General features: G+C 40.2%; 1 protein-coding gene and 1 non-coding gene across 30 annotated transcripts in view; both read left to right on the top strand.

Annotated features, from left to right (window-relative positions):
• ZBTB20 (zinc finger and BTB domain containing 20) overlaps positions 1-26,021 on the top strand; it is an 862,801-nt gene extending 836,780 nt beyond the window's left edge. For all 29 annotated transcript variants that reach the window (XM_059890169.1, XM_059890161.1, XM_059890164.1 and 26 more), the window contains one exon: positions 1,791-26,021. In XM_059890169.1, the coding sequence (XP_059746152.1) occupies positions 1,791-2,212 (422 nt within the window). In that variant the 3' untranslated portion in view covers positions 2,213-26,021. The remainder of the gene's footprint in view (positions 1-1,790) is intronic.
• MIR568 (microRNA mir-568) lies at positions 24,068-24,161 on the top strand. Its single transcript, NR_031331.1, has one exon. It is a non-coding gene; the product is annotated as a microRNA mir-568 (primary transcript).

Here is a 26,021-nt window from a genome sequence, read left to right as displayed (position 1 = left end):
TGATGGAGGAAAATGGCAAGACTGTCAAGGCACATATTTTAAATGGAAGTTAACTCAAATTCAAGATTTCCTACCCTGATGCCTTGTTCAGATGTTGAAATATGACCGAAGAGTTTCAGAGGCTTCCGGCTTTAGGCTGGGTTATGGAAATCGCTTCCCAGGTGGCGCTAGTGGTAAAGAACCTGCCTGCTAATGCGGGAGACGTAAGAGACGTGGGTTCGATCCCTGGATTGGGAAGATTCCCTGGAGGAGGGCATGGCAACCCACCCCAGTATTCTTGCCTGGAGAATCCCATAGACAGAGAAGCCTGGTGGGCTACAGTCCATAGGGTTGCAAAGAATTGGATATGACTGAAGTAACTTAGCACACATGCATGGAAATGTCAACCCACGCCAGTGTTTGGACACGACTTAGTGACTGAATAGCAAACAACATGGGAGGGTACATGGACAGGCTTTCCGTGTTGGCTGCCTGCCTTGGGCGGTCAGTGGTGAGGTGGGAACGATGGAAACACCATAATGCAGTTCATTTCACCCTCAAAGAGCAGAGACGAGGGCACACAGCACCAACAAAACCAAGTCTCTATTTATCCAAAGAGATGGTACAGGCCCATGGACGTTACTTATAGAAGACTATTTCAGGTGGTCATTCAGTGACAATATTCTTATATACGTTACAGCTTTTAGCAAGTTTGATCATTTGGTTTCTAAGCCAAGAGCAAACCAAAGCAGTAAACTGACGAGAAAGAAGGGTTTCAGCCAACACACTGAGAGCAAAGAAAGAGAAAACTATTTTTAAAATTGACCCAAGAGTTCAAAAAAAGGCGTATGGAACCATTTAATGGTGGAGGAGGGATGGATAGTCTTATAATAAGAACACCATGCAAGTATTCCCACACCACTCTTGGTGGTCTGCAAAGTGATTTCACACGTATTTTATGTCAACACCAGCACGGTGAGGTAAGCAGAACCGTGTACCTCAGAGGCATTTGGAGATTCGTCAGAGTGGCAGGCTGTGCCTTGGTGCCTAGATTTAAACAGGACCATTTGACTCTGAGATCATCATGCTATCTACCACCTACTCAACCTCCATGCAAGACAAGGCCAGTCTGCAGCTCAGGGCAGTCTAGACAGAATAACCAATTAACTCTCTAAAGTTACATTTTGAGAAGATTTCTATCTAAAATACATTTTTAAAAAAATCAAAGGCATAGCTCCTTAGAATGACTTATTCCTAAAAAACCAATATTTTCCAGACCTATGATCAAGGCACAAGTGCATTTGCTAGACAAAATACTGGACATGATTATTGTCCCCAGAAAGGCAAGCTATGTCACCACCATCCTTAGTTCCCAAAGATTCTAGAGATCCCTATGTTTCCAAAGAACTTTTCTCTCTCTTATTTGCTTGATGATACAAATAGCAGACATACAGCTAATGAAGGCATTGAAAGTGACCCCCTTGAAGTAGCACTCTCTCTCTCCACAGAATGATCTTAGAAGACTTTTACTGGAGAAGGTCATGTAGCTTTCCAAGAGAACCATTTTCTGGCATGGGGACCTGAAGCAGTCTAGACTTCCCTGGCAGCACCTTGAAGCAAGGTTTCTCAGACCATGAGAGGCCAGGAAGGACTGGATCTTTCCAATCAGGGGTGCTCCCTTAACCAATTAGATGTTTCTTTTAATGTTTTTGTTTTTGTTTTCTGTTGTCTTGTTTCTCTGTCTCTTGTTCTCCCTCCTTGGCTGTGTCTCGCTCTGTTCGTTCTGCCTGCTGTCTTTCCCCTGTGGCCAGGTGAGAAGCCCCACCAATGCAGCATCTGCTGGCGCTCCTTCTCCTTAAAGGATTACCTTATCAAGCACATGGTAACACACACGGGAGTGAGGGCGTACCAGTGTAGCATCTGCAACAAGCGCTTCACCCAGAAGAGCTCCCTCAACGTGCACATGCGCCTCCACCGGGGCGAGAAGTCCTATGAGTGCTACATCTGCAAAAAGAAGTTCTCCCACAAGACCCTCCTGGAGCGGCACGTGGCCCTGCACAGCGCCAGCAACGGGACCCCTCCAGCGGGCACACCCCCGGGGTCCCGCGCCGGCCCCCCCGGGGTGGGGGCCTGCACGGAGGGGACCACCTACGTCTGCTCCGTCTGTCCAGCCAAGTTTGACCAAATCGAGCAGTTCAACGACCACATGAGGATGCACGTGTCTGATGGATAAGTAGTATCTTTCTCTCTTTCTTATGAACAAAACAAAACAACAAAAAAGAAACAAACAAAAAAGCTATGGCACTAGAATTTAAGAAATGTTTTGGTTTCGTTTTTACTTTCTGTTTTTGTTTTTGTTTCGTTTCATTTTGTACTACATGAAGAACTGTTTTTTGCCTGCTGGTACATTACATTTCTGGAGGCTCGGGGGGAATAATAGTTCTCCCAGTCTCCCTTGGATGGTGGCCTTAAGGCCTGGTAGTGCTTCGGAGGTCCACTGGTTGGATCTCTAGCTACTGGCCTCTAAATACAACCCTTCTTTACAAAAAAATCTTTAGAAAAAAAAAAAAGTAAAAAAAAAAAATTTTTTTTTCACTTGTGAAGAGCACTACAAAAATATATAACAAAATCTAAAAGGCCTACTGTCTTTAAGTACACCGCTTGCAGTGTTTCAGTGGACATTTTCACAATTCTGGCCGCTTGGACTTCACAGTAACCATTTAAAACTGTGGAATATATCACTTTCTGGTTGAAAACCCAGAGGGAAGGCCCTGCTCTTTTCCACCTGCCACGTTGTCTGATTTCTGTAAAAAGGGCTGTGGGGGTGGGAGGGGGTGTAGGTTTGATGGTGTGGGGAAGGCAAATGGCAGGCTTCTCCCCCAGATTCTGCTGGGTCCACACACCTTGGCCCACCTCCTCCACACCCCCCTTTCAGCAGAAGCCAGGAAGACTTGGACAAGCATCAAGCAACAGTGGCTATCGTATTTATTCAGTGTCTTCGCTGAGCTCCAGCCTCAGCACAATCAAGAGGGACTTTCATGAAAGGCAGGAATGCAGATAAAACAAAGATATCAGAGGTTTGCACCTACGTTTCTAGGTACAAGAGAAGGATTCTTTCCAACAATCTTTGCAAAAAAAAAAAAGTGTCAGGATATATTCTTGTGGAAGAGAAAAAGAAAGAGAAATGGAGGGTGGGGGGAATAATAAAAAGTTCTTGAGGCTTTTTTAATTCAAAATTTTATAGAGGGGCAAAAGTGACGTTTACCAGATAGAATGCTGATTTTTTTAATATATTTACAACAGTATTTGTGTAAAAAAAAAATACAAAAAAAGTGAGATTGTTAAAAGTAATTTCTTTTTTTCATTTCGGTTTTGCATACACTGCCACCAATCCCTTCTCTTTTATTTTATTTCACACACATATATATATTTTTTGGTAAGTCAAGACTGTTAAGGTTAGCGATACTGCTTCCAGATAGAAAGAATAAAAGGCAATTAAAGTTATATTTGAAAGAGAGGAAGGATATTTTCTTCATATTTTTTTAAATTTTTCTTAATTTTTATTATTTTAAGTGTTGCCTGGGTTGAGGGCCTCTGGCCAGCCCATCCCTGCTGTAATTTGAACTGCTGCTTTGTATTTTGATATGTAGTTTTTCAACTTTTAGCAAGCTTATGTTGCTCCACTGAATATTTTTTTCACCAATTCATCTAGAATTCTGTTCTTTTTCACGGGAGGGACTTTATCGTTCAGAAACAGATGTCTTGCTTCTCTGAAAGTTTCATTGAGATCTTGTGATTCTAGAATTTCTATTGACTTTACCTTTTTTCTTTGATGAAACACTAGTACTCTAGAAGTCTTGACAAATGGGTCCTTTCCTTTTGTGGTCAGCCGGGAGGAGGAGTTCACGAAACTCTGCTGTCCCTCCTCACCCTTCACAACTGCAGAGAACGGCATTATCAGAAGCCTGTTGCAGATCAGTATGCCTCAATGCCACAATCACTTTCTTCCTTTCAAAGATCAGTTTCTGTTCCGACCCTGATTGAGAGGGCTAACTAAGATGATTATTCTTTAGATGCCTTGTCAATCCTTGCTTGTTGGTAAGGTTTTAAAGAAACTAACAAAAATCTCCCAGATGCCCAACGTCCATCGTCCGGAAGACCACCAGTTCATTGCATCATCTTAGATGCCACTCTCTCTTCCTAGTTGAGATTTCTCTCCTCGGTCCTGATTAAGGTATCAGAATAGAGATTTTTCCATTATAGACAGTGTCCTAAAGGGATTCCAACTCAAACATAGGAATTCTTAAACCTTATAAAAACTCCAAAGGTGATTTCACTGCTGGGCATATTTTAATACCTGTAAGGGGGAAAGTAAATCTTTAAACAAAGCAGAAACACTAAACTACAGTTAAAAAAAAAAAAGAAGGAAAGATGTATCTCAGTTTCAAAATTACTTTGCATTTGCATTTAATTTTCCTATCAGCAACTTATTTATAAAAAAAAAAAAAACAACTGTGCAACAAATGGGGAGAAATCTTCCAAGGGAAGCAACTGTGTAATAACTAAATTGGTTTTACTCATTATTTTAGTATTGGTTCACTTGTATCTTTTCCATAAGTTTTTGCTGATAAATAATAAGGTTAGTACAGCTGGCGTATATGTGAGTTTGATTTGGTCCTTGGTCCTTAATTCAGTAAATATTTTGCTAGAAATTTTAATGTAGCCATGGATGATTAACTGACCTTCAAGTATTGCCCATCATGATTTCTAAGAGGAGTCCTACCACAAACTATGTATCCAAAATTGACCTGTTTTAAAAGCTGGTGGGAAACAGCTTCAGAAATAAGAAAAAGTCCATTTTCTTTTGCTAATTGTGCTTTTTGAAGTAGCTATCTTAGACTCCAGTATTTCCACCTGCTACCAACAGAGGGAGCATTAGTTAATTAACCGTGTCATAGAATTTTGATATTTTGAAAAACAAGTCATTCAACCCATGATGTAACACAGAAAAAAAATTGACATTAAAAAAGATCTTTTTAATCTAAAGGAAAATGACATGAAATCACTCAGCATATGTTACAAATGGAAGAAGGTCAAGAGCCACTTTAAAATATTTTGAATTATTTGACAGTAGCTGGTTTAAAATGGTGTCCATACTCAAATCTTAGCAAAGTAGACAACATTATAGGATCCCCAGAAACTTGATCCTGGGTGCCAGTATGGACCACGTTCAGCTATTTGCTTCTCAAATCTGAGGGAGACCCATTTGCCTAAATGCTGATTTGTCACATAAAAAAACTAAGCAATTGGGTTAAAATTTACCTTTTGTTCTAGAACATGTAGGGGAAAAAATTCCAGTTGAGTTTAAACCCTAATATTCATCCTTCCCCTTCAAATGAAGTATTTCTCTCTCTGTTTTTTAAATGTTGGAGGACCCCTAAAGAATTCTTAATGAGGTAATCATTTTAATGATATGTGCTATCCAGGTTTACATAGAAGTAGACTTTTTCTTACTGTGTGTATATTCTTCCCAGACATCTCATAGTCCAAAACAGTTGACAGATTGTCCTCTGGAGAAAGGAAGAAGCTAAACTGAAGTTGGAGATGTAAGTTTGGGGAGAGGGAACTTGCTGTGGGGTCATTACTCCATACTCTGGTCTCTGAAAGAGCTGCTTTCCAAACTGACCTACATTAGGGGAAATAAACCAGTCTGTACCTGTTTCAAAGGGATAAAGGAGCTTTTAGTTTATCAATCTTTCCTTTTAAATTAAATAACCACCAACATCTTAGGAAAGGGGAAACATTTTGCTTTAAGAACAGAAGATGAGCATGGATTCTTTTTTATTTTCTAGTTTCAAATCCAACAATCTTCTTACATTTCGAACGTCATGCTGGGATGTTAATGAGTGCTTTTAAAAAAGAAAATTTTCAGTAGCCAGGAAAAAAAAAAATAGATGTAATGGAATCAAATGTTCCAGATATAAGACCTCTTAGGATAAGTACAGGGAATAAGAACTGGTATGGAAAAGTACTTTTTTTTTCAGCAATTTATGATTTAAAACTGGATTAGCTGGACAAGGGAAAGGAGAAAAGTCAAAGGGGGATGTTTATCTCAAGACATTTAGATGTAGTTTATGAAAAACAAAATGTCTAGCTCTAAAACATCAGTAGCATCTTCACAGAGCAAGCAATTTTGCCCCTATTAATATAATAAATTCTAATAATTGTACCCACCCCCCTAACTCCCAGTAAGTAAAATAGAATCCAAAAAAGGGAAGAAATTGGGACACATGGATCTGATACAAATCTACACAGGGGAAAAGGTTGAGAAACAAGCCAGGACAAAAAAGAATCTGAAATGAAAATCTCTATATCAAAATATTTCTTACTATATAGTTTGCATTGTAAACTTTAGCTTTTAATACAATTTTATAGACATTTTCTTCCCCAGATTCCTAATGCTCTATGAGTAAGTGTCGTGGATAATTTCCCGCTGTTGTTCAGGCTGAAGCCCATTTCTTCCTAGGCATCTTGGAGGTCACAGTAGCTCCTAGCCTTAGAAAGAAAGACTTGAATTTACTTTGTTTAAAAGTCACAGGGTTTTGTTTTGTATCAGCCCAACATTGTATAAGGACCAAGAAAACTTCTAACTCATGAGCAGTTAGAATGCATGCATTGTGATATGAAAAGAGAAAAGGTTTCCTCTGGGTGTGTAAGTTTCACACTGGTCCTGAAGACTTCCTGTTCCCCCATCGTCCAAGTACACCAACAGTATGTGCAAAGGAGGAGCAGGCATCTCCTGAGATGCCCTTGGAATTTAGGAGAAGGGAGGGGGTGCCCTGTCTGCTGTGACCTGACTTAAAAGACATCGTATAAAAGAATTCTTTAATGTAGTCATGAGTTGAAGTCCAGGGACCTGGGAGCCATGGGAAAGAGAATAGAAGGTTTGCAAAATGTGTTCAGCACCCAATAATGCGAAGCCAGAAAGCATCCAGTCACAAAACTAGGAGGTTTGGCAAGATGTATTTAGAGAAAGCTCTGGGATTTTCCACGAGTAGGGTCAACAGACTTTCTTTTGAGTGATTTCTGGCTCTGAGAAACCTCTTTACTCGCTATAAAAGAACTTTATTTAAATGGCCAATTTTGTCCCCCAGAGAAAGATTTTATAAAGAGAAAAACAGGACACTAAAGACACAACCATGTGACTTGGTATCAAACAAAAGGAAGGGCGCACTAGAATTTCAATAGACTCCCTGATTCCACAGAAGAGCCAGGCAACCCAGTGCCCCTCAGTGCCTAGTGTGTGAAGAGGGTGCTTGAGCCACACCAGGCTCCCCAAGGCCAAGTGCAGCCTTGCAGAGGGGCGGCCGCAGCTGCTTCCCCTTCTGTGTTCTCGCAGAGAAAGGGGCTCTTCTCCTAGGTGCCCAGGAAATAGATGGCACGGGGCAAACTTTCAAAACAATCTCTGCCTTGGTGCTCGGGCTGCAAATGGAGACAAAAAAGGGGCACAGAGGAGCTCTTGCTCTGGAGAGAACATTCCCAACAGCTATTTGTGCAGAGTTGCCATTTGTGATGCTGCATCAACCTCCCCAAGAAGGAAAGCTGTGGTGACTCAGTGTTCCTGTAAACACAGAGTCTGGAAACTACTAACCCAAAGCATCATTTCTAGTACTAGATACTCAAATGATTAACCTGACCAAAACACCCCAAAGATCCTGCTCAGTCTCTGAATATCTACAGAATGCTGACTCTGTAGCAGTCGATGGTGCACGTGAATAGATCCCAGGAAATGGTGTGAAGCACGAGGGTCTGTTTGGATTCTTTCTAGGCTGAAGAGGTAGAAGATGAGGGCTACACAGCATGGGTCCCTTTTCACAACTATGTATTTCACTGCATGAGGGGTAGAAATGCCCTGTGTTGAAACAAGAAACATCAGTTTTCCACACTGCTGACCAAAAATGCCTGGATTCTAGTGTTTCTTCAGGCCCAGCCTATTGCTCCCAAAACTGAATAATTTCAGACTAAATCTAATCTGAAGTGACCTCAGTTAAGGTATTTTCACAGGAAGCCACTTATAGTAAAGAATTACTGCCTTAAATCAGAAAGCCCAGGGAAGAGAACAGAAATAGAGAGATTGAAAGGGTGTGAAGATGTGACCCTTTCTTGCCTTTTAATGGTTACATTATCGCAAAACTGAGCCCTATTCATGACTGAAGACTATGGAAACAGTGACTTTACAGGGAGGCACCAAACTTGTATGGAACTGGCTGCTTTTAGGAATGGCTGCTATTTCTTATCCTATTTCAGTAACATAGGTCTGGGCTGCATGTAAAATAGACATCCTATTAGCTAAATAGTGAGTCCCATGAGACATGATCACAGGTGCCTAAGATGCTGGTTTGAATCATTTCCTTAGCAGGGAGAACAATCTCAACAAAAAGCTTTCTCTTCCTGTACAGTGTATATCGCTAAACTTTTTTTTTTTTTTTCTCAGTTTCAGTGAGCATCTGGTTTATCTGGTGGCTTTTTGTTTAAATGCAAACTCACAACTTTCAAATCTTCAATGAAGGAGCACAATCTGCAGATCGTAGGGAAAATCTAGCTACAGTTATTGGAGTCCTGGCTTTTGCGATACCTAATTAGAGTGTAAAAAGTCCCTAACTAGCCCTCTTTCAAATTCAGTGATTTCCTTGATTCAAAATGCTTCAATGAGATTCTAATACACCCAAGACAGAAAAAAAAAAAAAAAAATTAACCCCCTAGGAGACATCTGTTTCTACTACTGTTGCAACAGAAGTTTGTCATTGCCCAGCAAAATCATTGCAATTTATATGTAGATTCTAGTAACGAAAGGGACTTAACCCATCTAGTATGTCACAGCTGCTGTCCAAAATGTCTGTAAATGAGTACACATTATGCATGTACACATGCAGGGTGAGGTGCTCTCAGTACAAAACTGTGCCACGTTCATATTCCCCGGTGACAACAAGACAGAGTCTGGAATTTCTAGTTGGTCAGAGGTCTCACGTATCTTCTGCTCTGTTGCCTTAGTTGGATGCGTTAGTGCTGTCCACTGTCTGTGATGAGGCTTTAGGACATTCTGAAGGAGCCCAACCATCAGTGATTTCTGATACCCGTTTCATGAGAAACTTGAATATGCTTGTGTGAAGTAGAGTGCATGTAACCAACTGCGCTTCTATGGGGTTTATTGACGTGTGTGTGGACATGTGTCTTTGCGTGTGTGCTTGCTGTAGTCTGGTCGTGTGTGCATCTCAAACAAAGCACACATAGGCATAGGTCCTGGTGCATAGATACAGTTGCCTCTTCCCACCATTGTGCTCAAGGCTGGTGGCTCCCTTCCCAGGAACCAGTCACCTGCCCACTCTGTTGCTTTTTGCAGCATGTCAGAGTTGGGAGAAACAAAGGCAGCTTGTTGGATCCACAGCGAACCCACAGTGACAGGCTGCTCTCCTCCAGAAGAAGGTAGAACAGATGTCCTCCACTGGCAAGTAGACAAGAGGGAGAGCAGTCTGGGGCACCCCCTCTCGCCCAGGTTTCCTGTGGAGGAGGGGCACCGGGGCCAGGCAGGCAAGGCCCGTACAGACTTTGGCCTGAGCCGTTCCGTGGCTCAAAGGCCTCCATTCCTTTCCTCTATGCAACCCAGTGTATGCGCACAAACACCCACCCACTTGTGAGTTTGACTCCCAGACTAAAGCTTCCTTAATCCTGCCTGCATCTGCAGGAAACCATCACCATTCATAAACTGTGTCTCCTGAAACCAGTGTGGCCTTTGCCTAAGTCTTTCCAGGAGTGGGTTGTTTACCGTGTCTAGCAGACCAATAGACTCTCAGAAGAATCTTTTTTGGTAATCTCTAAGAATTGACGGCTCTTGCCCAGCTCAAACATTAAAGTAGAACGCGCTCTAGTGGACTGTTCTGAACCAACGGACCTGGCTCTTACAGCTGACTTTGAAGGGTGGCCTGGAAACAGTCGAATTCAGTTTTCTCCACTCCCACGCCCTTCTTTTATTAGGTGGCTTCTTAGTTTTTATGACATGTGGATTATTTCTGCTCACAGAATTCAGAGGACATTTTCTTTCCTCTTCTGTTTTGGTGACTTTCCCCCTCTCCCATTAAGTAAGGCTACTTACAGTTGCAATCTTTTTTGTTGTTATTATTTTTTAAAATGTATATTGTCTTTCTATATCCAAAAGAAGTCTGTGACTGTAACCATAGGTATTTCTTTTTACTGGAAAAAAAAATGAATTTTTTTTTTAATTAACAGTACTAGTGACTTCGTGGAAGAATATCAGTTACTATTTAGGTATGCTTACTTAAGTACAGTACACTACATTGCAGTATTTCTGAAAGCTAGAACATACACATTATATGTAACAACTCTATATTGAAATATATATTACATTATATTCATTTTTCCTTTTGAATCTGCCTACAATCACAAGTTGATTGAAATATTATTTCTTCACATTTATCACCCATCACCAACCTGCTGCAGTTAATCTGGTGCATTTAATAATAATCATTACTGCTCTAGTTTGCTTTTTATATTATCAGCTTCAGTATTGTCTTTACAGGATTTTAGAATTTTTTTTTTAAGCTCGGACTTAGCAAATGTAGGAAAGTGAAAACTTTGTTAAGTATGGTTGACACAAAGAGATTCATAGTCAAAGTGATCTTGTTTAGCTGACCCTCTCAATATCTGAAGAACAAAAGAAGTGCATATGAATGTATCTGTGATCCCCTCTAGGACTGTCACTGTCTATATTTGCTTTTAAAAATATGACCAAGGGGCCACCTAACCTCCATATGATCTGGCCAACAGTTACAGGCTGCATTTCAAAGGGCTGCTCATCTGAGAAGAAGAGGCAGTTAAATGCCTAGTTGTCCCAACTGTATTTTCAAATACTGATTTTTAATACTAGCTCTTTACTGACTCCTTTCTGTTTTCAGTATGCCTGCAATTATTTTAAATTGTCTTCTGTGCTTCCCTGGAGGCAGCTTAGCAATATAATATTCATTTTCCTAGGAGTTTTTTTTTAATAAAATCAGAATTTGAGGGACTTTTTCGTGACAGAGGCTGATAGAACTAGAACTCAGAAATGTGTAGATACTATGTCACCCTCAGCATCTCCAGTTGTCTGCTAAGGTGGGGACTTGGTGCCTTCCTTCTTTAAGGCCCCCATGGAAACATCAGAAATAGGCATCCTGTTTCCCTAGCAAGAAGTATTTTCAAACAGTAATTTTAGATAAAGAGCTTCTTCAGCTTCCTTCAGCTACTCAACATAGTGCCTAGACAACCCACGGATGGATAAACTTCACATCTATCCTGGGTGCCCGAGACCAACTCCACATTCAGGACAAGATGAAAACAGCTGTTCACCATACTCAGCGTGAGAGCCCTTCCCACACTGAATGGCTATTAAGGCCTCTCAGTGTAACACCAATTCCTCCCTTTCATCTTTTCTAGTAGATGTTTATTTCCGAATCCCACCCCATTCTCCTGTTGCCCTCCACTCCCAGTACTCATTAAGGAACTACCTGCTCTGATCTGCTTGGAAGGAGTATTGAGTCCAAAAGCAAAAGTCCAAAAGCATCTGTTTCTCCAAAGTTCTCAACTACATATATTTCTACTGAAAAGAAAGTGAAAGTTAGTCGCACAGTCATGTCTGACTCTTTCCGATCCCGTGGACTGTAGCCCGCCAGGCTCCTCTGTCCATGGAATTCTCCAGGCAAGAATACTGGAGTGGGTTGCCATTTCCTTCTCCAGGGGATTTTCCCGACCCAGGGATCAAACACGGGTCTCCTGCATTGCAGGCAGATTCTTTACCAACTGAGCCACCAGGGAAGCCCATAATTGTGAGTTGAGGGTGAGAGGAACTGTTCCTTTGCCTCGGACCCCTTGATACCCACACTGTATAAACTGTACTATTTTTCTCTTTCCTTTTCCTCACTCTTTTTTCCTTTTAATTATTATTATTTCTTGTTTCTCTTTAATGCTTTACCTGTTCCTCTCCTCACTGCCTTAAGAAAGTCATCATGACCCCTGAGGGCTCGTCTCCCTCCCTTCCCCCTGCCCCCTTCTGAATGTCCTTCTTTAAGCTTTATGTGGTTAACGAACGTTGTCGCGAGTGAGCTCAGCAGACTCGTAGGCAGAGTGAAGCATGTCTTCACTGCACTTTCAGGCCTTCAAAGTTATCAATATTCTTTTGAGAGTGGGAGGACCTGAGTCACAGTTTTAAATGTCAGCCGTATTAGCTGAGGTCATGAATTCTTTTCACCTTCACATCTGGCCAAAGATAAAGAGAAAAATATTTTCTGACTTTTTTTATTCCCTCTTTTCTTAAATACCACAGTGTTCGAATTCATGATATGAGTGGACTATTTCTGAGGGGGAGAAAAAAAAATCATCAATGATGATCCTTTTGACTCCTACTAATATTTAGCCAAATGACATAGTTGCCAGAGGCTAGACCTAGCGAAATCTAATGAAAGGGGTCACATTTCAGAATAATTTTGATAACTATTCAAGCCTTAATGAGCTCTTCTAAAACAAGTAAAGCCACTTTCACTCAAAGGCATAGGAGACAATTAGGAAGCATTTTTTTCTTGCATTTATCTTTTTGAAAAACAATTGTTGATTGGTTTAGAACTTTAAGCAGTAATTTACTAAGGGATGAAAGGATTCCTAAAGTTTCTAAAATGTCTATTTTGCAACCAGATGTGTTTTAAAAGGTAAAGTTAATCTGTGCTTAAATAGAATAATATTAGGGCAGATCAGATACTTGAAGAGCCGTGTAATACACTCCCTAGTACCTAAGCATTCACCATGTGACTTGGTGGTCATCATGCTAGGTCTCATTTCAATGAGTTACTCCCATCTAGTTGCCAGAGCATTGTCCCAAAGACCCACAGAGTTCTGGCTCTACCCCTTTACAGGATGTTTAGGACACAGTCCAAGCAACTCTATAACACAGTCTTTCTTGACCTGAAAGTCCAACACTTATTGTGATAACTGCTTTGGCTCGATGCCCTTGGGAGGACCATTCCGTGGCCTTTAGAGTGCTACCTAAAGGTTTTGAGCACACAGGGGTATGCTTTCATTTCTTGCTTTACCTGTTGACAAACAGAAGCAACATTCATGTCAGAAATGGAGCCTGAATTTGATTTGAGGCTTGACCCAGCTTTTACTGTAATCAAACCAATTGTTAACATCATCTCACACCTTAGAGAACGATGAAATAAAGAGATTCAAAAGACTCTGAGTCATGAATGTGACAGGAAACCAACACTTCTTAAAGTCGGTATTATGTTGCTTATGACTCATTTTAATTGAACATGTTCTCCCCATCATCCCTATCTCCTTCTCTTCCTTCGTCCCTTCTGACTCTATTTTTTACAGTACTCTTCATCTAAAGTATTCCTCTCCTCAGGCATTAACTTCTGAAAGAATAAAAAACTCTCTTTTAAATCCTGAATGCCATCATTTAAAGTATAATGTGGAGGAGGAGAGGATCTGGTTCTGTAGGTTCTACCTGGTCCAGTGTATCACCAGGATTCCCCCAGGATGCCTTCTTTTTTTTTTTTTTTTTTTCCAGGATGTCTTCTTACCATTGTTCCTTTAGCTCTCCAAGAAGAGCTCTAGCCCCAAGACCCTGGATTTTTCACCACAGCCTCTGCATGAGTCTAGATTAATGTCTAAATCCTGTTTAATATTCTAGCTAGTCCAGGACGTGAATTTCTTATTGCTTTCAAGCCTCCTACTTTTCTAAGCTGACATCTGTCAGGAGCCCTAAAGTAACTAATGCAGCAAAATAATGGTCAGAAACATGGTAGTATATATTTGGGAGGACAAGAAGGGATGTCCTTTTTTTCCCTCCATAAAATGCTTGCTTTCTCCCCCTGTCCCCACCACCACCACAATGCATTTCAGGAACTCTGCATCTAATTTTACAGATACGTAGTTTTAGGATTTGCAAATATAGCTTAGGAAATGTTCTGAGATTGAGGCTGGTAACAAACCAGTTTATTTTCTGCACTGGATTTAGGACAAGTGTGCACAGATACAATTCCTTCAAAGAAAGTGAAACTAACATAGTAAAGCAAAGGGATAATACTTGTACACATTAAAACAGTTGTTTGCTATCTGTAAACCTTGATTTAAGCATAATTATTACTTTTTAGAAACCTGAAACTGGAGGAATGTGTATTTTAGTAAAGTTTGTTTGTTGATTTGTTTGTTAGCCTTTATCTCTTTCTTCTCAAGACAGTCAAGTTTTGATTCTTTAATTTGATACTGTTCCTGGCCCTAGGCATCAGTCAAATCACTGCCCACTCTTATCTTACTCCTTTCCCTCTTAGAATGAAAAGCCTTCCATTCTATCATTAAGGAGTCTTTTCTCTGTGAAAAGCTTATCTTCCTTTTCTAGTAGCACCTGAGAACTTTGAGGAGAAAAATTCTCTCTTCACTTTGAGGGTAGAATAGTTAAAATAAATGCTATTCCTTGCAAAAGAAACCCCATTTACCTAAACTTATGGGAATTGATTGCAGAGGAAGGTCATAGAGTTACACACTACAAATCTTATTGCCTCCTCAAATTTTGGAAATAAGGCTGAGGATAATGTAATGAAAACCCTCTTTGGATATTTTTTATTACTATAGTACAGAATCACCAGAAAAGAAAAAGAGAATACTACTAAAATGACAAAACCAGTGGATCTATGGATTGCTATAATTGTTCAGATTTCTGTTCTCTTCATTTCAAAACTGCATGTGTTCACAGTCATAAATGGTGAAACATCCTCCATTGCCTCACGTCTCCTTAACCTGGCGCTGGAGGGGACAATCACAGAGGGAGACCGGCATTGGCAGTACTTCACCCATGCATATTCACACCACTAAACAAGAAGGAAAAACCAAATTAGAAACTAAAAAAAAAAAAAAGAGGACATTGTATTGCTTCATTTGAAAGCATACAAGCATACTGTTCTCAACTCAGCTCAATTTACAGATAGCCTGACAACCTTTTTATAACCTGTCTTTTGTGCTATAATTTGCATTCATGGCTGCATCTTTAAAATAATTGCAATTTCAATTAAGTGAACAGAGGAAAAGCAAAGAGGGAAAACAGGACCATGTGATGGGACTAAATTTGATACAGTTCTGGATTCCTGCAGCCAGTTCTTAGAGTTAGCAAGGAAAGTCAGCACCGTTACCCTTTGCCATTCTCGCCCATTCTCACTATTATCAGCCTAAGAATTAACCTCATTTCTTTGTGATTTAAGACTTCTCTTAATACTATCAAACCCATATAAGAGAAATTATAGACTTGTCTGCCCCTATTCCTAACCCTGCTTTCTGGGGCTTATGCAGAAAGAACTGACAATAAAGTAATGGTCAAATCTGATACAAGATTTAGACATAGACCAAAGTGCTTAGTTCACTTACCAGAGGGTTCTTTGAAAAGTAAGGCGAGTTACTCTGCCCCTGGCACAAACTTTGATTTGAAGCGATCTATATGTAGATTTGAAGGAGAGAATTCTCAGAAGCGTTGTCATCATTTAAACCCCTTCCTTTGTCCCATTGATTACATTTTCCCAGGGGCCTATTGAGATATACATTAAGGGTAACTCTCATACATCTAATTAAATTTAGTTTTTTGCTCTATTGTTAAAAGAATTGTGGTTTTCAGAGTAAATGAAAGTAGAGTCTCTTCATAATCCTCATGGCAAACCAAGGCAAGAAATTGACAGAATCAAGAAACTCTGTGGGAACATACTGTTTCAAAGTACTTTGAGTGTGCTGACCCCTCCACCCCACCCTGCCAAATGTTTCTAGAATCTATTCTAAACTGCATATTGATTCTCCTGAGACTTCCAGGGTGTGTGTGGGTATGTGCAGACAAGCAGACTTACACCTGGAGGGTGGAGACCCAGACACACTGGAGAGAATGATGCTGGAGGATGGTCAAAGGCAAAGCTTCTCTCCAGAATCACTCAGTACTCCCGTATCCCAAACTAAGTCCAGATGAATCTCAAGCAAAAAGTAAGCTCCATCAGACATCCTGCTATGAATTTTTCTTTTCTTAATAATATTAGAAGAGGTACAATGCAGACTCAATTTTGGTGTAATAATTCACTTTTATATTTAATAATTGTACTTTTTGTGTTAGTGTGTCATTGAGCTATTTGTACCCGTTTTCAATCTATCATCCTGAGAGGGGCCTTGAGAATTTCTGTGTATGTGTATGTAGATCTGTATTTATGTGAAGTCAGAAAAAGTGGACAGGACAAGATTGAGGTGAGAGATGAGGTCAATGTGAAAAAGTGAGTGCTCTTAGTATCTCTATTTATGTTAGGTAAGGTGGCTGCTGCCTGGAGCCCTTGAGGAAAAGCTGATTGCACTATTCAAAAATAAGAACCCAGCACTGTTAAATTTAGGACCGTGTTTTGGGAAACAGGAAAGCTTTATCTTTTTCTGTACCTATTCCCTTTAGCATCGGAGCCATTTGACATGATGAAAACCATTCAATAAAAACCACTACTGACCTTTGCATTAAATAGCTATTTTCCTCTTCTAAATACTACCCTTGGTTTCAACTCAACTCCTTCCCTTTATATTCTGCCTATTGGCTTAACATTTTACAGAATAATGCCTAGGTGTTTGCTAGTTGTTTCTTTCCTTGGAAACAAACAGGGACAATAAAAGAGATGACTCACAGAAGTGTGAGGTACAGACCGAATTTCCCACTTTTGTGGCACTGGTAACTTTTAGTAAGTGTTGTTTAGGGTTGAGCTTGGGTCTGTAATAGGGCTTTCTGGTTTTGTTTTTGTTTTTGTTTTTGTTTTGCACTAAATAAATATGACTGCACTGCATTGCACTACTGAAATGTATTTACTTGTGCCGGGAGAGAGTGTGTGAGGTATGGGAAAGAAAGATGCAAGTTACGAAACTAGAAGCACCACAGAAACGGAAGGTTGTTTTCATCATGCTCGGTCTTATCGAGGTTGGTGAGAATCTGTGGAATCTGCCAGCTCTTGATCAGGCCTAGCAACTGCCATGCTGATAGGATCTGTTTTCTTATTATAAAGAAGCTGAGTTAGTACTGTACATTGAAGATGTTTAAGAGGAGAAGTTTGCCCAACGTTGTCTCCAACTAAGCTTTCAGTAAAAGTTTCAATGGTGAGGAAGCCAACAGAGGTGACAGGGAAGTCTTCACCTTGACCAGGGGTAGGGCCTCCTTTCAGAAAAACCTCATCTTGTCCGTACTGGAGGTATCCTTTCAGCCTGAGCATGCTTTTTCATCACTGGGTGAAACCTAGATCAGGCTAACCAAAGAGGAAGGCCATGCATGTGGTAAAAATCCTTTAAGATGACAGTAAGGGAACAGTGCAATAAACATGAAAACCAGTGAGGTGAAAGGTTTATTTTGAAACAAGCTAGGCCACCTTTGAAATTGGAGGAAGAGTTGGAGGATTCATCGGAACCTACTTACTAGCTGCTCCATCAGAGACTATCCTTTCTAAAACAGAAGACCTTAACAGTGTCTAAAAGCCTAGTTTTGAAGTTGGATTGGTTTTGGTTTGGTTTTGTTTTCAGTATTCCTTTATTTGATTTATTTTTATTGCCTTTTTAAATCTCAGAAATAATTAGAATTTGACAGCTCTTTAGTGACTATTAGTAAAAGACTCTTTGGCCACAGGAAAAGTAATGGATTGTGTAGGAGATAATAATAGAAGAGTGAAGATGCTGAAGGACTCTCCCAGTATCCAAGGTGACAGCTTTGAAGATTCTGGTTCCGTAGGAAAGGACCACAGCTCCTATCAATGGGTACTGTTGAATTTCTCTATCACTGTCACATGTTGGGGCATCAATGTGGAAGATTCTTGGGTGATACCTGTCTTTCTCTCTCCCTCTTAGTATCCATCCAAATCTACTTTTCCAAGTTGAAATTTTTTTAAGGAAGCTGTCAGCCTTGCTAGGCAGAAGACTCCATTTAGAGCTTTCAGAACTAATGTAAGCAATACCTTCAGCACTCAAAGTATTCTCTCCCTTTTAAATAAGAAACTCGAAATTCAGAGCTCTTAACAGATACTTAGAGATACGTTTTGGGTAAGCACTGAGAAGATACTGACTGTACCAAACCAAAGTTATACACAGAAAAAATTGACCTTTTAAAATATATTCACATTAACTGTCCTAGGATACTTCTCTTGAGGCTTTTGGAAAATAACTTCTTCCTTAAAACTTGCATACCCACTCCAGTTTTGTCACCAAAGATTTTAATCTCTAGAGCCCCACTTCCTTTCTTACAAGGCAGAAGAAATAGAACAGGCTCAAGGGATATGCTTTGGTGGTCAAGTGATGATACTTACGTTTTCTTTCTGTTCACAGTGATATTTAACAGGAGACTTGTTGTTAGAGGAGCTACTGAATTGTCTCTATGACTTAGGGATTGGTTAGAAGTTTAAAAAAAATAGGGGAAAAAAATAAACGATAGTACTTGACACTGTAAATTAGTCTTTAATAGAGTCATGACCTGGAGACTGATGGAGAGAAAGAAACTTCCATGGAAGAGAGTGAGCTAAATCATTAAGAACCAAACAAGGATCATTGGTGAAACATGGGGCAGCGCGTACACAGAGCAGGTCGTTGCTCTGCGTGGCTGGAGCCAACAGCGGGGCCAATAGGGAAATCAGATAACTGGCCAATGAATTCAAGTACTGGAAAAGCCACAATTTGGGTTTCATTGTGGTTGCTGGAGGGGTTAAAACATCCATGCCCATGGCAAGGAAAATGCTGAGGCTGGTCTGTTGTGATAGTGCCTTTCTTGTTGTACAAGTCCTAGGTTAATAATAATCTGTTTAGTTATGCTTTCCTGGATCATTGCCCCAGTCTCCTGAGGAGGTCTGAAGGGATAATACTCACCTAGGATGAAGGGATAGGGTATTGCTCCTGGAATGCTGTGATGTGATGATATTTGCACTAGATTCTAAACGTTAAACTGGAGCGACTGAATGAGAGAAAAACAAGGATAGTTCCAAGTGAAAAGAAACCAAAAGCAGTATTTTCTGACTGATCCCATTTCTTTGTCTTCTTCTTCTTCTATTTTTTTCCTGGAAGCAACTTCACACTTGTTGATTACCAAGCTCAGCTCTTAACAATTGTTTTCCTTCTTATTTTATTCCCACACTGGACCATCGGTGTGAATTAACCATCAAGTAGGAATGGTTAGTGGAAAGGCTTCTGTCATTACAGCTTCATAACCCTTCTCTCCTTCGTAAAAGGCATGGGGGTGGGGAGGCTGCAGAGCCATTGAGCCCTTGGGGAAGCCAGTAGGCATAGATGTCATGTCAAAAGCTGAGCTGATGCATATTTGCTCAGAGGACATTGGGACCCAGAGCTAATCCTAAAGGATGCTCAGAAAGAAGGAAACCAACGTGTTGAAGAAAACAAAGGGAGGTGGAGCCCAAAGGTTGCCTATTTCTCCTCTCTCTTCTTTTCCAACTCACCTTCATATCTTCTCTATTGGAATTATATTTCATTTCAATATATGGTACCAGAAGAATTATTTGGTTCCTTGGTTTCTCTCTTTAACAGTGGTCTTGGAACCCCTCCAAAATTAAAAACAAATACCATCAGTGTCTCCCTTGTGACGTACCAGTTTCTCGAATGCTCTCCAGCTGGTCTTGACCAGTCAACTAAGATAACTTGGAAGCTTTGGCTTGCTCAATCACCTGTCCACTTTTTTTTCCTTTTGTTTCCATTTCCATTTGAATTGTGAGTGATCCTATAGAAAGGTGGAAATCATGGGAAAGGTTTGGAGGCTGCAATTCTAGGGCATACTTGTCAGGAGTTTGTATTACCCCAAATATCTCTTTTTTGCCCTGTTTTCAGTTGAATCTGTTGCCCTGATGATAATTTCTATCATATTTGTGGTTATTTTTATGAGAATAGAGTCCATTTGCTATGTCTCTGTGAGTGCTTTTTTTCTATTTTCCCCACATGAATGCAGTACCAATCTGTTAATGAAGTATCTGTTTATTATATTATTAATATGTAATTCTACTGTAGACCAAAAATATAAAAACAAATTTGTTCATTTTAAAGATATAAAGAACTAGTGAGTGAAAGATTAAGAAGGAAAAGACCGAAGAGCAGTGGTTAACTATGTCGAGTTAGAAATCTAAGAGTAGCCTTACCTATTTTAACCAGTGCTTACCAGTCATACCATAGTTGGGATTACATAGTCTTGGCTCCTTCATGCTTATGTTTTGTAATTCTTGTTTGTCTGTTTGTTTTTCTTTAATGTAATTGAGGTTGCACATCATGCTGTTTTTGGCAATGCCTGATTTTATTATATTGTACTTTTACCAGTCGTTTCCTTTACAAGGATGGGGGGAAAGTTTTATTTCTTCTTTTAATTTAAAATTTGTTTAATGCACTGGAAATAAAATTGGACATATTTCACTGTTAAAAAATCAGAAACAAAACAGAACAGAAACCGCAGAGAAAAAACCAGCAACCAAGTAAGTAATAGGGGAAAAAAAAAATCTGTTTGTACTGAAAACACCATACAAAATACTTCCCACAGGAAAGAGAAATGCCATCAAATAAGAAAAAATAAATCGTTTAAAAGCTACAACATTTGAAATCAAAAAGATACCTGGATTCAGTGGGGATGGGAAAATAGGACATTCCGTTAAAATTAGAGGTCTGATTATTGTTACAGTTAATGCCCAAACTGGTTCAGTGTGGGCAAGGTGACTACAGAGAAAATGGCCCCAGCCTTCCACACACCACTGGAGCTCTCTGTTGCCTTTTCTTCTAGGCTTAAGCTCTATTGTAAGGGGGAAGAAAAACATGCTATGATGGAGAAACTGGCTTGTATAGAGGTATTTGTACAGTACAAGTGTGGACACAGCTTAGTCCTCTGCCCATCCTCAGGCAGGATGTTTCTTTTCTCCTTGAGGATTTGCAGCAGGTAAGCCCATGACATGGGAGACTGTAAAGGATTCTCAGAACATCAGCTCATGCTAAAGAGCCTCTTGACTCCAATCTGGTCTCCCTTCTTGAGCATTCCCAGACACTGAGAGAGCCAGTTAACCCATACAAATGCACAGTGAAACGAAACAGAGATTTTTTTTTTCCTAGTCAACCAGTTGTATCTTTTGTTTAATGTTTGCTGGGTTTTTCTGGTTTTGTTTTGTTTTAGAGTTGGGGTGGGAGTAGACGTAACTTCACAAACCTTATACAGTAATTGTTTTGCATCTTCCATGTTTTATGCAAAAGCAGACATTTAAATCAATAAATAATCGTGCCCTAGACTGAAAGTTAATGTTTAGGAGAGGAAAAAAATTGTTGGAATTTTTTCTACATTTTTTTGTGAAGAATCTTTTTTGGAAAGGAAGGATACATATTTTTGTTGTGTAATATTTTCTATTTTTGAATGCATTTTATTGGTACAAGACTGTTTTTTTGGTGAAGACATTATTTAAAAAAAAAAAAAGAAAAAAACTAATCGAAAAGTTTGCCCTTAAGGATATGCTGCAGTTTTGAGGTTAAAAAAAAAAATAACTGATTCAAGATGCGTGTTAAAAGTTGGGATTATATTGTTGTTTTTTGTAATTGTTACAAGAAGAAGTTTGTACCCACTGCTGTTTATTTTGTTTCAGATGAGTAAGTAAAGGGATTGTTCTTGTTTTATTCTTTTTTAGAGAAAAAAAAAGCTATTTATGAAATGTCAAAAACACTGGACTGTGAGTTTAAGTGTGGAAGCATTTTACCACCCTGTGTCTTCGACCAATTATGGGAAACCCCTTTTCTCTTCCCCCCCGCCTTAGCCTTGCCAAATGAGAAAAATGTAACAGCTGTCAGATGATGGAAGCCACTGAAGCCCTGCTTTAATTTTTATGGTTTGAAAAAGTTGGAAAACCAAAGTTAAATTCCTTTATGAAATCCCACTGTCCGTAGCCCTTTTTTGTATGACACAGCCGGTTGACTCCGCCTCTCTGTCTTGGATCATTGCCTTCTTAAGGACTGGGGGCCAACTCTGAGGCCACAGAAGCATAAAGATGGCAAGCCTGAGAGTTGAAGGGTCATGAAGTCCATGTGAGTGCGACTTCAACTTGTCAGTGGGCAGTTTTCCCATCCTGCCCAAGAGCAGTGCTGACCTGCCTGAGGGGAGAGCTCCCCAACCCCTATCACCTCCATCCTTGTCTTCTAAGACCTCTGCTCTGTGGAATGGCTTTGCCTCTCTCAGCAGCCCACCTTCCGTGGATGGGGTGGGGTAGGGAGGATCAAGTTGAAAGAAAATGCTGTGGATGCTATGAAGGGCCCCCCAGCCCTGGGGAAGGTGAGGCAAGGGACCTCTAGCACAAGGGAGCTTGCCTGCTTCATCTTTGACTCTGTGGCTTGTCTATCCATCTGCTCACTGTGAAGATGGAGAGGCAGAGTGCCCTAAGGCTGTTCAATAGCTTTGCCATATTTTTTCAACATTGAAAAAATAATTTTTTAAAACTGTGATTTTTTTTTAATCATTTGGCTGGAGGGAAGGGAAAAGGGAAACACCAAAAGCTGTAACATGATTAACTGGAGATATTTAAACTGGGGGCACTTTCTAGACCAAGACAAATGAATTTCGTTCTGGACCCAAAAGCAGCCAAATCTGGAGACTGTCTGTGACAGAAAGCTGAAGAGAGGCCTCCATTTCCTCCTTTCTCCTTTCTTCTCTCTGTCTTGAAATTCCCTCTTCTCCTTTTCCAACTTTCCTTTGACTGCCCCAATGGCCCTTGGTCTCCCATTTCATACCTGTGTGCACGTGTACACACACACACACACACACAGACACACATACTTGCAAAATACCATTTTTCTTAAGGATTGTGGGACCGAATAAAATCATGTGCCTTCATTTTTTCCTTTTATAGCTAGATGAACCTCTTCTTTTTTTACAGCATTTAAACAATAGAGGAGGTTGAAATGTTAGTGGGGGAGGACTTGGGTGTCATTTAGGAAGTAATTTTTGTTTAGCACATTTCCCCAAACGTCAGTACAAAGATTTCCACCCCTTAATCATATTCTTTGGACATTTAGAGCATCCAGTGACCAGATACATGACAGCCTACACCCATTTAATTTTCGAGCAATTCCTGAAAATTTGATTTCATAGACTTCTTTGATCCTTCTCAAAAATGAGGTGAGCAATGGCGCACAACCTTGTTCTCCCAATCTGGTGCTTATGCATGTGGCGTGGGGTGGGCATGGGGGTGGGGGGCGTGGGTGTGTTTCGACAAAGGGTGCATTCCTAAAGATCTCTGGTGCTGACGGGCCTCCAGTTCCTTTCAGAGACTGCATTTGACACATTTTACACACGAATGGTATCACATGCAATATTTTAATGGAGCAATGGGAGAGGCTCTTTGAAACGGGGTTTTGCATCTTTTTTGTAACATTTTGATTTCTCTGGTGCCTTATTCCTACTGGACGCTGGCACTCAAATCCCCACAGGGAGCTGACCCAAAGTCAGCCTGGGGAGTGGGGATGCCCGGGCAATGCTGGAGCGGGCGGGGCGTGGGGAGGCTGGTGTCCACTGGTGGGGAGGGGACTAGATGGCATCTCTTAGCCGAAGCCGAGCAGGAACTGCACACATCCATACATGGTGAGCACTTCTGATCTGTAACACGCCGCAAACTCATCCTTCCTCACCTGAGCTTTCCTTCCTCCTTCCTCTTCTATCTCTGCCTTCTCCCAAAGGTGCTGCTGCTGCTGCTACTGAGGTGCCCGGAGTCCAGAACGCCCAGTAATCACTCAGGCACAAGCCTGGCACTGCCACATCAGCCCCTGGCACGACCGAACCCGGGTTTCTCTTACTGGGGGCTGAGAACCGTCAGATTTTTCTCATCAAAAATGTTTTCCAAGAAATCATTGGATTACAGTTATTCTGCATTGAAAATGCACTTTAAAAAAATAAATAAAAGCTCCAGACTGTTTAAAATGTACAGAGGGGGCAGGGGAAAGATAAACATGTGCTAGTGTCTGAACCCAGTTCAGTTTATCTCCAGTTGAAACAATATACACTATATTATGTATAAATGTATACACACTTCCTATATATATCCATATATATATAGTGTATATATTATACATGTATAGGTGTGTATATGTGCATATATACACACATGCACATAAATCCAGATGCTCATTACAAAACCAGATGCTACACAAACAGCAGCAGAGGAAACAAGGTTGGACTCTTGCAACAGATCACAAAAAATAAAAACAGCCACTTGCAGTGACTTTGGTCATTTCTGTATGTTCACAAGGAATGGATTGTAACAAAGAAAAAAAGGAACAGTGTTAGTGAAAGAGGAAAAATGGGCGAAACCATCTTGATCCAATGGGAATGCAGTAATGTTCTATACATTTCACCTATTTCTTTTCGTCATGTTGATTTGATTTCAGTTTTCGGCTATTAAATTTTCTTTAACTCAAATGACCCACAACAAAACTGAGCAAAATGACTACAGCGAAAGCCCTTTTCAGTGGAAGAAGTCAGAAATCTCAAAACCCTTGGCCTGACTCAGAACTACCATGTGCAAACCAGTACTCTTTTAATGTTTGAAATAAAACTGAAAAAAAAAAAAAAAAAAACCTTTTTTGAAGCACCTTAATGTGGCCACCCATTCAAGGAATGGGTGCCACTTTTTTCTTTGAGCACCTTATTGACGTGTTTTGCTATCTGCTGTCTTTCTGTTACCTGTTGGCTGAATGGCTAGCTGTTAACACACGCATGCGCACAGACTAGAGGGCGGGGCCTGCGTGTTCTCAGTGAAGTTTACTGTGGTGACTGCTGAAAGGTGAACCCGTTTCCTGATCTTCCCGCCACAGTGTTGTGATAAGATTCGAAGAAACCGTATTCCCTGCACAGAAATGTTTCTTATCACATTGTATCTTAGTATGGAAAGGAACATGGTCCCTTTTTTGCAATTGCTACTGTACACACACACACACACACACACACACCCCCCACATGCACAAATATATTCATTCGTCCAAGTGGTATTTTCAGTGTCTTGTGTGGTTGTCACTGTTTACGCGGTTTCTATTTCCCAGTGAATTTTGAATGGAGGGCAACTTTTCTAACCAGATTGTCTTTTCAGTCTGAGGACCTGCGGATTGGGGAGGAGTTTGGAAAGAGGGAGAGGCAAGGAAAAAGAGATCTTTAAACTGAAAGAATAATTTCCCACGAGGAACCTAGGCTTGATGACCGCAGAGATTGTCCCCTCCAATCCTTGCAGGTGGACAAGGGACACTGTTGTATCAGTCTGTGTACCGTTCAACCCATGGAAACACGAACACACACACCCATCCACCCGTCAATATACACATGTGGTTTGGAATGAGCAGGTCAATAGTTTTGAGAGGGAGTTTGTTCCTTTTTTTTTTTCCTCATTATACTCTTAAATTGTTGTCAGTTATCAAACAAACAAACAAAAACTTGTTTTGAAAAACCTTGCATACGCCTTTTCTATCAAGTGCTTTAAAATATAGACTAAATACACACATCCTGCCAGTTTTTTCTTACAGTGACAGTATCCTTACCTGCCATTTAATATTAGCCTCGTATTTTTCTCACGTATATTTACCTGTGACTTGTATTTGTTATTTAAACAGGAAAAAAACATTCAAAAAAAGAAAATTAACTGTAGCGCTTCATTATACTATATTATTATTATTATTATTGTGACATTTTGGAATACTGTGAAGTTTTATCTCTTGCATATACTTTATACGGAAGTATTACGCCTTAAAAATACGAAAATAAATTTTACAAGGTTTCTGTTTTGTGTGGAAGAGTAATTGATGTTGCTAAGAATGATGTTTGTTTTTTGGGGTTTTTGTTGTTTTTTTTTAAATGTTACCAGCACTTTTTTTGTAAGTTTCACTTTCTGAGGTATTGTACAAGTTCACACTGTTTGTGAAGTTTGAATATGAAGGAATAATTAAAAAAAAAAAAACTCTTC

The sequence above is a fragment of the Bos taurus genome, chromosome 1, assembly GCF_002263795.3.
Source record: "Bos taurus isolate L1 Dominette 01449 registration number 42190680 breed Hereford chromosome 1, ARS-UCD2.0, whole genome shotgun sequence".
In the NCBI taxonomy this organism is placed as follows: Eukaryota; Metazoa; Chordata; class Mammalia; order Artiodactyla; family Bovidae; genus Bos; species Bos taurus.
This window is presented reverse-complemented; position numbering and strand designations above follow the sequence as displayed.